At 38.0% G+C, this 14603-nt stretch overlaps 1 protein-coding gene across 5 annotated transcripts in view; it reads right to left on the bottom strand.

Annotated features, from left to right (window-relative positions):
• Window positions 1–228: 228 nt before the first annotated feature.
• The window catches only part of TRIQK (triple QxxK/R motif containing), a 63398-nt gene continuing 49023 nt past the window's right edge, over window positions 229–14603 (bottom strand). For all 5 annotated transcript variants that reach the window (XM_064442424.1, XM_064442421.1, XM_064442423.1 and 2 more), the window contains one exon: window positions 229–5469. In XM_064442424.1, the coding sequence (XP_064298494.1) occupies window positions 5356–5469 (114 nt within the window). In that variant the 3' untranslated portion in view covers window positions 229–5355. The remainder of the gene's footprint in view (window positions 5470–14603) is intronic.

Below are 14603 nucleotides of genomic sequence, written 5' to 3'. Positions count from 1 at the left end.
TTGAAATTCCTACAATTTCTTTGTGAAATGGCAAACTCCCAAAGATCTATATGCTGCTCAGTCTTTCCAAGGTTCAGCAAAATGAAGGTCTTTGGAGCTCACATTTATAACTGCCTTGAACAAACACCTTTTAGGAAGTATTTGGGCAAGGCATGATCTGTGCTGCAGGGCTGTCAGCTTATTTCTGCTTTTTTAGTGATTCAGAATAAGACAACAGAATCAAGCCTATTGTTTGACTAGTCATGTATTTATTTATGGCTTTAACATGCAAAACCAGTATAACAATTATAGAAGTTAGAAAAAATATAGCACTGAAAAAAGTATTCATGCAGAATGAGGCTTCTACTTGAACTATCCTCCACAATCACCAGTTAGTTGATTTGTCCCAATATTTATAGTTCATCATTACAACTGCCAAAACTGGCAACCACCAGGGTTGTTGTCTCAATTAAGGACAGTAAACAGATTGTCCCATTTTTTAAATGAAAAAAATCTAAAATGTAATACTTCACAGTTTAACATGTTTATTCATTTAAACGAGCTAAAAAATAGTGGTGTGACATCTGCTTGAGAGACACTGGTACCTAACATTTTGGCTGTCTCCCCACCAATTTGGTTGTGATTAAGGGGGGATAAAAGGAAGAGCAGAGGATTCTGTCAATTAAATGCACTGATGAACTACAAAAAGTATTTTTCCACTCTTGGAAAAGTGTAGAAATACATCTACAAAAGAATGTATTACAGCAAACCAAGAGGATGATGAGGAAAAGTGTTGCAAAATATCTCCATCGGCTCTTTAAGGGAAAAATACTGTAAGCATAAGATCACAGACAATCTTTGCCAGTTTATTCATCTCATGGACTCATTTCCCAAAGTGCAGGCATAATCCACTACAAAATCTTTTAAGAAGCGGTTCCAACACCACATTTCTGCTGTCTTATTGATGTGCCATATTGTTATTTTCTTAGTCATAAGCACCACTAATTATTATGCTACTGTAAGTAAAACTTGAAATGTGATCAAGATCTGTAGTATCTTCTTTGTTGGCACTCTAACTTGCCTAGTCTGCACTTCAAGTACAGTCCTTTGCTGAGAATTGTCCTGAATGCTTTTGACCTTCACCAACTGGCTCAGTTGTGCTTATAGGCACAATCCCATATCAAAGCAAAATGAATCAACGCTCTAGTGGGAGCTGCTAGCAGCATTTTCTTCCCTGAAAGGGCAGCATTCAAAACTTGGCCCTAAGTCAGCAGATAAGCCTCTTCCATGGTAGCAATTTTCATGGAAGTGGGATGAGAGGTTTTGCAGAGCTTTCACTGTGCCTTCATTTAGTAGGGTTGTTTAAAAAACGTTTGTTTTCAAACATAACTTGTCAGGTCAACTACTCTAGATGACACCTAAACAGATGAGTTTGCTCATGTTGCGTATGTTCACAGTTATGTGTTGTGGCACAACCTCACAGTCTACATGTCATCCCTGCTACAGCTGGTCTGATGCATGGAAGGAGCTATGACAGATCCTGAATCACATGATGTCTGTATGATATGCAACAGTGAACCTTAAATAAAGCGTTCTTCAAGAAAAGTTTAAATATATCTCTAGGGTCCATTAGGGAAATGCTTAACATGCCTCCTAAGTTTCCAGTAAAATATATTTATGGACTCTAGGAAGTAGAGTTAAAGCCTTTCCTTGGCAATGTTCACCAGCAGCCCTAGTAAAACTACTATATTGAGGCTTCTGTCCTGAGATGGTCTACATGCTGGTTCTGCTTTTGCAAGATCAAAGGGAAAAGGAAAACTGCTGAGGGAAGATTTAGTGAGCAAATTGACTGCTGGAAGGCTGTCACACCTTCCTAGCCAGACTCTTCCAGATGGGACATCCGCTCCCACCCACGGCGCAAGGACTTGGTGCAGGCATCTCCTCCACAACCTCTGCTGGAAAGAAATTCAGTTTACTCCACAAGCAGAGGGCAGCAACAATACTGATATCTACCCTTTCCCTACAGGTGAATATACTTGGAAAAACCTGCCCCCTTAAGCCAGGGCTGCTGTGTAAACAGTTTGATCAGCAATCTTTCTTTGAAACAAGCATATAGAAGTATTACTTTTATAATAAAGTCAATCTGTCTGAAGTTGACTGGAGCTACAAGGAACACCTTTGTCTGCAGAAAGAGATCTGCTCTATTGGTATTGGGTAGGATGCCAAAGGAAGTTCTCTTTATTGTCTTTTAAGTATTCATAGGCTATGCTCAGTTTTAATATGAGTTTAGGGGCTAGAACTGCCTAGAATAATCCAGATAATCTAAAACTGGTATCACTGCTCACATTTTAATATTGTGCTGTGTAGATTGCTTTAATGTCCTTTCAAATGTATACATAATTCAGTGTGACACATCCAACATTAATAAGAGCACAAAAATAGTAAAAATACATTTATTATTGAAATAGACACTGAGCAACTCATACAAAGATAAGTGGTCTAAAAACCAAGAGGCATTCAATCTCAGATATAATTAAGGGCAAAATAAGCCACGTTTGCAAGATTAAAATCAGTCTCTACTTTAAAATATCAGGCATGGACAATGTAGCACGCCAGAAAGCAGAAATAACTTCAGGTCAGATTCTGCTTTTCCCTTGGAGTAAATGAGCTGTAATTTCAGTGAACTCAGGGGAATCATAAATTAGTAAGCTCAGAATCAGACCTCATTGTGAATAATGTTGTGCTTGTGCCTTTTGGAAAACCAAGGATGAATAATTTTATGAAAAGTGGGAGCTTTTAGCTTTAAAAAACTATTGACATAGTCCCGTTAGAAATTATTGTACTGATAAGAGAAAAAAGTGTATTTGCTGCAAAATTTGCAATGTATTTCTGTGCACACTGAACAAAAGTCTATCCAGCATATCTAAGCGAAAGGAAATTTTCTTGTTACATGAGAATATCTCTCATGTAAATGAAAACGCCTAATCTAAACGAACCCAACAGACAAACTATGGCACTTGTGGGCAATATGGACTGATAAGCCACAGATCAGGGAAGCTGCTTCAATCAAACATATACGTGCTTCAGATTTTGTCTATGAGTCATAATTATGGGAAATGCAATCTTCCTTTTCTCGGAACTTCATAAATCTGACAGTAAGAATAGCTTGCTTTTTCATGTAACTCATTCAGAAAGCAAGTTACGAGACAACCTGCATGAAGAGGATAACTACACATCATTCCCAGGCCACACATCACCCAGAAGAGCTACGTGCAGACGTTAAAAAAACAATCCTTCCAGCACTTTATGGAACAAGAAAATTGCTCATGCAGAGTAACAGAAGAGGTCTGCAGCTTCTGTGACATGTGGTGTGGCACTGGTGAAGCGAAAGGCATGTCACATCCAAGGAGACAGCTTGTGATATGCTTTTTTCTCCACTGAAAGTCGGGCCATGTGTCAGACAATGCTTCACCATAAATGCAACATGTTGCTAAGCATTTGGTCATGTGTGTGAGCCTTAGTGGACTATAAGCCATTGGAATGCATAAATGTTAGGATTTTGTGTTGGTAACAGTCATAATTAGAAAATGAGAAATATTTGCACATACATGTTTATGCTTCTCTCATATTTTTCTTGGAAGACTGCTATACTCTGAATTTCTAGAGGAGTTCTTTTGCATTGTACAAAGTGAATGAGGAGTATGACAGGTAAGAAGTAGATCCTTAGAGACTCGTAATGTATATGGTCATAGTTACTATATGGTTTAAAAATTAACTGCATTGATCTAAGTTCCTTAAGTGGTGATAATGGGGCTGTGTCAATTTAAAATGAATATATTTTCCATTATAATATTTGCTATGATTTGTATCCCTTTGTCTTCAAAATCACTATAAGAAATCTTAGCCAGGCATTTCTGGAACAAGTCCATAAATATCTCAGTTGCAACTAAACCTAATGTTCAGCCCTGAAACTGGTATCAAAGATAAAGCCAAGCTAGTTTGCTACAGAATTTCAGAATTATGACAACTTTTCTGGAAGCCAGTCTGCCTAACTCCCTTGCCACATTCAGCACCAAGAGCTCTATATTTTTCTGGGTGTCAAAGTGAATCTGAACTAGAGAAAGACTGACCATATTTTTAAAAGGAACAAAACTGAACCTTTACAACCACAAGCTCAGATACATGCCAAACCCAAAGCAGAACAGGATAAAGCCAGAATTTTACAGCTCCCTGCAGCTGCTTTGACATACCAACTTCTTCAAGTGGCTTCTGGTTAACAAAGGGATGAGAACTGTTATCTACAGCGCATATTCTGAAAGGTACTTTGCAAGAACTGAAGGATGTCATGAGGCCAAGATTTTTCCAATTATTAGTATACACGAAAAAAAGGTTTCTTAATACTTACAACTTCTGACATTAGTCTGATGATTAAAATGACTGTATAACTGGAAAGCAATTTTTTACAACATCCCCATAATAAGTAGAGCAAGTTGATACCACAACCAGCAGGAACAGTATAATTAAAATACAATTTTGACTGTATATTAACAATAGAGCAATACACTAATTAAAACCAACATCGACTGAACTTTCTATTTACACTAGTTCAGACAGCACAGGAGGCAAAGAACTGTGTTTCAGAGGCATATGCGAATGTTAGAGCTTCTGTCATCCAGGTGCCATTTCTGACAGAACACATGTGTGCTGAACAGTTGGCAAAAGAATGAAAAAGATTACTGCAGATATATGGGCACACAGAATCTGGGATGACATAAAATTAAGTCCATATAGGAGGTGACAGACTGCTTCTAAAAAGATATTTTCTCCTACAGTTTCTTCCATCTTTGTGCGTGCGCGTGTGCACACATGCACAAGAAAGATTAAAAGGGAGAGAAAGGATGAGGGTTTTTGGATATATTTTAAATACAAACCAAGAAAAGACTTTTTATTTGGTATTTCTGCTTTCTTTTGGGAAAGGAAAAGGAAACTAATTTGTCTATTAGGAAGCTTTGATTCCTAAATTTAGTCAAGGCAGACTCTCCTCCTGTGAAGTCAGCATCAATACCCATGATAATAATAGCACCTGTCTTTTAACATCAAAGTTCTCTGCCTGAGAAAAAAATAATGTAAACAATAAACTTCATGTATTGTACTGCTGCTCCCGGCTTTGGCGTTAACCAAAAACACCTGCCAGGCACGAGTTTCCTCTTATTTTGGAGATCTGGAATGTAAAAGTGACTGACGTATTGCAAAACTTTCTTATGAATTTGGACTGCACGAAATGGCATCATTTACTGTCTCACAGTGAAGGGACTGTGTGTTCCTACGTAGTCTTGTTAAGCTGAAGAAATGTTGATGATAGACTCATTGCATCTGCTAGTTTTCATCTGGATCCAGATCAAGGTCAACCTCGTTGGAAATGTTAAGATAAAAGAAAGCATAGAAAGCCAACAAAAACACCAGTATAGCTGCAAGGACAAGGGCAACTTCCTGTAGAAATAAGAGAAAACAAAACAAAACAAAACAAAACACCTGTTAGAAATAGTATAATATTTTCAGATAAATCAGGAATAAATATTATTTCCATTCCATAATGTTCATCAATATAACATCAGACATATATAATTGCATAAGGTATTGACGCTTTGATGATTTCTTCTTTGTGATTACCATTTCAGAATGTTATAAAATCCATTCACTTAATAAAGATTTTAGCAAGTCTGATACACTGCCAGAAATAGGATATTTGGCTTAAAGATCTTTGGTCTGACCTAGAAATAGGAGCTTTACATCCTTTTATTATGCTATTCCTTCTTTTTTAAAAGAAAAGACAGAATTCACAAACCACAGTTTTGAACACAAATTTAAGTTATGAATTTACACTGTGAATTTTGATGTTTTCTAGCAATATGTTACTGCTTTTTGCCAACAAATTTGTAATTTTTTAATGAAGCAAACACAGTATGGTGGAAGTCAATGAAAATTGCTACCTCTACCTCCCAACCTCCTGGCATGCATTACAATATGGAGCTACAAAATCCGTCAGAATTGGACGAAACTTTTCTTCCTTCCTCTCTGCAATAAGGCAAAAAAAAGCACAACAATTTGCACTTGCACTTGCCTCTTTTCCCATAAAATATTGCAACTTGCTGCATCTTCCTTAATTAACATAAAAGAGTCTTCCAAAGCATACATGATTTATAGCAGCTTTCAGAAGCAGAAAAATGTTTTTGTACTACACGTCATACTCATTATGTGGCTGCCTATCATCATATTCTATCTTAAGGCTGGACCCTGTTAAGCTCCAATTTTAGATCTCAGATACAATAAATCATAGTATGATTATCCTCTTTATAACACTACCTCTTTCAAAGTCCAAGTATTTCACATTTTTAAGTTTTTATTTTCCTGAAAAGCACAGAACACTTCCTGTAGTGTTGACTCTCATTTTGCTAGACAATGAAGGAAGAAATACACATTGGAGAAAAATCCTTATGGTCCTTCAGCTCACAGAAAGTGCCACTTCCACAGCTAATAACATGCACGGCTCCCTTCCGTATCATCATGATGTATTTTTAAACTCATGCACTGAGGTGCGCAAAAGGAACAGGTTAGTTTGTACTCCCCAAAACTGTTTTCCCTCTAAAAAAAAAAGAAGCAACAACCACCCCTCCAAATCTCAGCTTCATGTTGATCTACAAACCATCTGCATCAGAGCGATCCAGCTGTATACTTAAAAGGAGGGAAGAAAAACAGTTTAATGACTTTATAACAAGATATAACTTTATATCTGAATTGGTACAGAAGATACCACATCAAATCTACTCCGCTGGTGGGACAGAAAGGAGGTGCCCACAGCACAACCAGACAGTCAGCCACCTTCTACTGTCCAAGGAGAGCATCTGACCCTCTTTGGTGTAAGATACATTGTGTCCTCTAAATGAGGCCAGGTGCATTCTTCCTTAAAAATGCCTATTTCTCCCCTTAGACTAGAAGGGGAATGGAGATGAAACCTCTGATGTGGAGACCTGCACTGTAGGTTTAATTCCATCCAGTATCTCTAGATTGGTGGTGGCTTTGTGACCAACCTTGTGTCCACTGCCATGAAGGAGTTAAAACTTTGCTAGCTTCATTTTTTGAAGTCTAGCCTATAATCTGGCATTCTTCTATAGAACAGCATTTCATTTGCATTTACATGAATGCATTATATAGTTTATCAGAATGTTGGATCAATAATTCAACATATGCCATCTAATAAACTTTGAAATACTACTGCCTAGTTGGCGTATGCTCTATAGGAGTCTTTGTTCTATAGAAACCTTTGCTTTACATTTTATATGGATGATTAATTGAGATGTACTTTATATTTATTTTACCACATTAAAATTGCTCCTGTAAATTTGCTGAGGCTGTTTGCTGCGGATTTCAACTACATTTTCTTCTTAGAATTATAGCATCCTCTGAACCTCATCCTCCTGATTTCATATGATTTGATTAAAAAAAAGAAAGTACATCTAATTCACTAATATATTAAAGGAAAGTGATTTTTGCTTTGTTGCAGTTGCAACATGTCAGCATCTCACAAAAGGGCATGGCAGCATCAGACAGGTTTCATTTATTTCCTTGTATCCACAGCTGTGCTCCCAGACCCATCTGGCCACACAGCTACTAATCTTAAGAGGATGTAATAAACAAGTGACATACAACTGCAAGCTCCATCTGCTCAGGAGAGTGGACAACAAAACCGTACAATGCAGGCACCATTCACACTTGACACAGAGAGCAAATTCATTCCAGTATTAAAAAGTTTTTTCCCTTGTTTGGATGCCACGCTTGCCATGCTTTCTGCTTCACAATGGGTTCACCTTTCCTCTCCCTTCTTCCCAGGCTCCCTTATGAAACGCTGTGGTAGCAGCAGCAAAATTCTGGGGAGTGCTTGCATTAAAGATTTTTTTGCTAGGAAGTGGGACTGGGAAAATCTTGATTTTTATTCTCAGGCTGCCCAGTATCTGCATTGATGGGAGTAGTTCTTTAATTCCTCTGCCTAACTTTTACAGTGAATAACACTGAGATGACAATACTACCCTCCTTACACAGGCATTAGGAACTGGGTGGCTGGATGAGTATTTATTAACCCTGGGAATGAAAAGCCTTATTGAAATTCCAGGTTTGTGAATTATGCAAGAACCTTAATTTTGAGTTACTGAAGAAGGCAGAGTAACAAAAATCTAAAATAAACGGCCTAACAAAGGACACCTGGCTCTCAGCTAGGGATATGCAGTCTCTTAAGAATTGCATCCAGTTTATGAACTTTTATAAACATAAATTTTGCAATGTAAATAGCAAATGAGATGCTACAACACTATACTGTCTTTGCAACAACAGTATATATTGTCATTATAATTTGTTTTATACTTATCAGGCTTTGCTATTTGTATTTTAAGCCATGCATAGAAATGAAATGTTAGAATACTCCTCGCTTGGCATATATAGTTTCCTTTCTTTTGCACTTTATGGATCATCCCCATCATCCCTCTGCCAAATCCATTTACTCAGAGGATTTCACCATGAATAATTAACCAATATAGAAAAAGTCCTATAGAAATAAACTTAAAATGATCACAGGGCTTTTTCTCCTTTTTTTCTTTTATAACACAGTACAGAATGCTAGGAAATAACACCCCTGCTCTCAAATCCCAAAGAACAGTCAAAGAAGCCTTTAAAAAGGAAGAGAATTTTCTATTATATTCTCTTATATTTAGAATAATGTCTGTAGAACCCTACTGATTTCAGCTTGGTGAAGTTTTCAAGAAACTTTTTGATAAACACATGCCATTACAGCATAACAAAGATTTAATTCTCCCATCATTTCTTGTCAATTTTATGTCTCTCATGCCAAAATACTTAGATAATGTCCTCAGATTCACCCTGATGGAGCAAAGTTGCAGAGTTGGGACCTAAATAAGATTAATCAGGAGATGAAAAAATAGGGGTAAGGAAAAAATGTTGGCTATAGTAACACAAATCTGGACACTGTGTATGGCAGCATCATATCCTACACATACAGAGAAATCTCATACTTTCAAGAAATTTTGGATTTTTAACATATTTTTTATTGTCTTCCAAAGAGAATCGTACCTATTTTAAGCTGAAACCAGCTTAAAACTAGGTGAAAGAGTACCACAAATTGCTGTCTTTGACATGCTAAACTATCCCTGGCTATTTCTGAAAAGAGATGACAAGAAAATCATGCTGACCAAGGACACCTGTAAAAATAAAACAAACATACATAGACTTGACAATCAGCCTTTTTATTCCACATAATTTCCAACTGGAAGACTTTATAAGGACATTCACTGTGACCATTTTTTAGGGCTTCAACAAAATCATATTTAAAAATGGATGTTTACTTCCTTAATGCAGCACATTCTACATTTAATACAAGGTAACAAAAGTAATTTATAAACTTTTATAAATAATTTTTACGTTATAAATTTTTAATTGTAAAAATTTTAGATGGAACAAAGATCATTATTGTCTCAAATAATGAGAACAAGGTACTATTACAGAGTCATCTAAAGGGCCTGGCTATATGATCACAAAGCAACAGGTTTCATTTTAATATAGCTAAATGCAAGATAATGTATACAGGTATCACAGATGTGGATAGTACTTACAAAGTGGAGGACTCTGCCTTGAAAAACTGTGGCTCTAAAAAGCCTTTGGATTTAAGGGGTAACCGCTCCCTTAGTGTGATCTCTAGAAGTGCAAAGGTGGAGGGACTTCCAGTAGGGAGACGACTGGTATTTATTTTATCATAGAGAAGAATGAGAGGTAGTTTGGTTAAAGCATATAACTATATATGCCATACACCTGTATTTAAGTAAGGCACTTCGCAGTGTGAGGCCTTTTTATCTTGTTTACAAGAACCTCTCAAGGTCCAGCGACAGTTAGATAAGCTCAGTTTTGAAATAAGATGCCATTTCCTAGGAGCAAGAATGACTGAACATTCCAGTTACCCCTTTGGAAAAATATGGACTTCCATGGCTGTGCCTCTTTTGCGGTCAGATCTCTCAAGAAAAAGTACATTTTTATTTAGCTATTAGGAAGAATACTTCAACCTGGGCTTGTGTGAAACAGAGGTCCCGGCTGCCAGCCTTGGAGTTGGCAAACTCAGCCCTCCAGACGGCGCCCCTCCTGCAGGGCCCTGGGAAGACTGGGCTTACTTACATGGTCAGTGTTATGTTCTGAACCCCTAAAGTACCAGATTGCTAAAAGTAATGGCACCTCATGCTTCAGTGCTTCAGGCTTTTCTATGTAACATCAAAAGAAATTTTCGTCTTTTTTGGGAAATTTTCCTCCAACTGTATTGATTTAATTTCTGGGATTTGAGGTCTTGTTGTTGTCAACAGTCCTTTGAAGTGTTAGGGATTGGTAGTAAGGAGAGATCAAAGAGATGGACCACTGCTCCGAGATGGTACAGAAAATGCTCCTAACCTCCTGCTTGGTACGTCTTGTTCACCTGGCCAAACCACCATGATTACATGGTACTTACGTGTACAGGTCAGGCCAGGGTCAGATGGGAGCCATCCGATTTTGTTTTTCTCTTTGTACTGGTTTTTTCCCCTCCCTTCCGTTTCAAGGTCAGGGATCAAAGTCTGACTACTGGGATCACTGGGAATATCACGCTTTGTTCACTGGTGGCACATTAAGATGCCCTGCTCTTTATGTGAGGCATTTAAGTTGGTTTGAAGACCCAGTATTTTGGCCATTATAAAGTGCTTGGACTTCCTAGAAAGTATTTGGACGAAATTTTATGATCTGTAGCATACAGAGGGCCAGATCAAATGATCTAATAGTCCCTTGTGGCCTTAATTTCTGCAGAGCTATGAAACAATATTCCCAACTTATCTTGGCAAATGTGGTTCACTAACTTAGCGGATTATGAACAGCATGAAACCAGAGAATACCCTTTGCCAAAATACACTAGGAATGTCTTGTTATCTATTCATACATAACTTGTTCCAGATGAGATAAACTCTCGCTAGTGAGCTAGCTAGCTACACAATAGATTAAGTAGATATGCAAAAGAATGACAGACAGTAAGCTCTCACTTTTTTAGGAAACAATTTTTCCTTAGCTCAATCCATGTAGTATGCTGCTAATAATTCTCTATGGAGTGGTATTCTGCAGTCGATTATGTCTTTGCAAGTGGGTGTAAAATACTACTGTTCAGATTTGCGCCTACCTTTCAACAAGAGAGAAAACTTCATCATCTATCCCATGGATTAATTCTCGCAGCCTGTGAAAACAATCTCTCCCCAAGAGCTCCCATTAGTTTTGGCCTCTGCATACCAAACCCCAGCTATCTGGGGCTGAGCTTCACATTCCTCAATGCATTTTTTGCCTGCCGCCCTCCCGCTCGCACCTCTTCCTCACCCACTGAGAGCAGAGTTAGCACCGATGTTGCAGACCCCTTGCTGCTCCACCTGGTAAGGACGAGCAGGTGGGCTTGCACCAGCATGAGCCCCCCACAGGGGGCAACAAAGCAACCACACGGAGAAGGTTCAGAGGCTCCCTTTTTGGTACCGCTACAAAGAATTTTGTCTTATCCAAACACCAGGAGACATACAGCACACTGCTTTCTCTCCGAGTTGTTTTTCGAGACAGGGGTCCTGCTTTTCCAAGAGACACCATATATTTTTGCACTGTCTGCATTCGTGTCACATATACAAACAGAGCCAGCACAATAGCTCTGCTACAATATTTAACTTTTAAACATGTTTAAAGAGCAAATATTACACACCAAATAATATCATGGTCACCCTGCTTGAACTAACTTTTGATAGTTATTAGTGCTTAGCTGCTTCTCTGACATTATCAACACAGATAAAATCTCTCTTTGGGGAAATTAAAAAGTACTAAATGCCAGTGACTGAAAGAAACTTTGTTACTTTAAACCCTGCATTAAAATGACAAGGCAATCAAAGTTTGACAAGACAAGCTAATTAGTATGCCAGCGATGAAATGTGAAGGATCTCCAGGGGATTGGTTCTGAAAAGTTTTATGTCGTTTATAGGGCCTTTTTTTTTAAGCGAATGTTGTCAGCTCTCATGGTGAAATACGCAACAGTTGAATTTCATTGTCTTCATAGAAATTAAGGACTAAAATTCCTTCACTGTTTTCCAGTCTTCTTGTTTTTTTCCCCTAAATACTACATCAAGCCTTAGTTTACAGCCAGGAATATAGGCTCTTCAGGATACTAGTGCAAAACAACTCTAGAGGTATCAATGAGCACTAAAAATCCTGTTCTAAGTGGCAGTACGGTACTTATTCTGTTAGTTATTCCACAGAATTATAAAAATATTCCTTTCCCAGAGAGCTTGTACTTTTACATATATGATAAGGATATCCTTCCTCTACAATATTTTTATTAACTGTAACGTAGTTTTTTATAAGAAAATGTTAATATAATTTGAAATGCTGCATACTGCATCATGTAATGAAACCTGGAAAAACAAATAAAATATATGGTAAATACACATATGTCTGTGTTTTCTCAAAGACTTACAAAAACTTTGGACATTTCTATTTAATGCTTACTTATTACATCGCACTGTAGTGACACCACTATACCAGCTACAGTGAAGAAAATTAACTCTATCCCAGCCAAAACCATGACATTCCTCAACACAAACTGAAGTTGATCAACTGTCACAGCACAGAATCAGGACCTACATCATATAAAAAGGTTAAAATCCCAGCCTTTGGAAGGTGAATCATGTTGCCTATCACCATCAGAAAACTTTGTTAGTATGAAGTGACAACTGTGATGATACCTTCCTGAAGGAAAATCTGAGGCACACTCAAAAGCTCTGAATATTAGGAAACAATTAAAGGAATGCACACTCAAGCCTCAAAATAGTTTCATGAATGTACATCACCTGATGGGGCCTCAACCCTGCTGACTCTTCTGACAGCCACAGACATGAGGAGCAGTTTAACACCTTGCTGTCACACTAAGCAGGAGACTTCAAGAAATTCTTATTTCAAAATTTATCCAGAAGACAGCAGAGGAGTATCTGGGATAGGTGTGGAGGATGAAGGTAGGAAGATTGCTCTTGGACAGCTGGAGGAGCTTAAATATGGACTGAGAAAAACAAGCCCTGCCTGAGGGGAGAGGTTAGGGCTTCACAACTAAGCAGCCTCTCCTGGGGTAGGGAGGGCCATTTCCCTGCAGACACTCCAGGCGTATCCACTGCCCATGGTGAAGCTCTGCTGAACTGGAGGGATAGAGCAGGGTGAAGAGTTGTCACTGGGAGACGCAAGAGGTGCAAGTTTACCCTGAGACATTAAATATGCCTTGTTTCCGTGCTGAGCACTGCAGGGTCTGACAGTAGAAGTGAAGAGTTTTATTCTACAGGGATTGCCCATATCCTGGTAGAAGTATTGTAACATTTAGTAAGCCTGAGGTTGTTGGCATTAAGCAGGCTCAGTGAGAAGGGTGCATACGAAGGCCCTGCTTTCCTTTCCTCGCAAGCATATCCTTGGAGGGAAAGGTGCCCAACTTGCCTTCCCTTTTGCTTCAGCTCTGTCAGCTTTTCTCAGCAATTAGGAAGCAAAGCAAATGACTGTGATCTTTTGGGGGGTGATCTACAGTCATATTTTAAGGTACAGGCATGCAAAAAATATTACGGCCAGAAGACATTTTAAAGAATTTTTCTTTTTTTTTAAGGCAGAGGCAGAATTGCAAACCTGAGACATTGCACACTGCAACTAGCAGAATCCAAAATCACAACATCCCACGACCTGGGGAGGACGTGTGTGCCTTGATGGCAAAACTCGTTCTTATCTAGAAGTCAGCTGGTTTGCTGTAACATGCAGGAACACATTTGTACAGAATAAACTGTTCTTGATTTCTTTACTCACTAATACTTGATTCTTCATTATACGCGTGATTACACATGTTTTTCTATCCTCCCACATTTTTATGTAAGAATTACTTAAGAAAATAAAGAAAGAGAACAGGTTTTGAAGGACCAAGGTTCATATTTTTCTCACTTGTGAAAGACATGCAAAAAACTTGCACATTTTAAAAGAACTAGGCTGTACACTACAAGTCTCAAAGTAGAACATCACTTTTAAAAGGTCACGTCATTGAGAGTAAAATGAAAAGAAAAAGTAAAATTTAATAAGAAAGGAGGAAAAAACATTGAACTCAAAAGGTTAATAATCTATCCTTTAAACAAAAAAGGCAATCTACTTTTTCTCATTAAAACCTGACACACAGCACTAACTGAGGAGATTATGTTGTGAAAACATACTGCATCGCACGGTAATGCTTGATCGAGATCAGCAATCAGGAGCAAAAAGAAAGCACTGTTTCGTGATTATAATAGCAAATTCTGGAAGACAACCAAATACATCATCTGGCAGCTCAACAGCTGTTACAGCTTGGTAGTAATACCTTGGCATTTGCTATAAGCTATAACTTGAAAAAATTGATTTCTCATCTGCCAGAAACAAGAAAATGTTCTCCTTTTAACATTTCTGAAGTTTCTTTCACTAGAACACCCAGGTATTTGATCCACTTTTTTATTTTGCTCAGGTTTTACCCTTGCTGC

The sequence above is a fragment of the Phalacrocorax carbo genome, chromosome 2 (genome assembly GCF_963921805.1).
Source record: "Phalacrocorax carbo chromosome 2, bPhaCar2.1, whole genome shotgun sequence".
Lineage (NCBI taxonomy): Eukaryota > Metazoa > Chordata > Aves > Suliformes > Phalacrocoracidae > Phalacrocorax > Phalacrocorax carbo.
The sequence above is the reverse complement of the archived record's forward strand: the minus strand, read 5'-3'. Positions and strand labels throughout refer to the sequence as shown.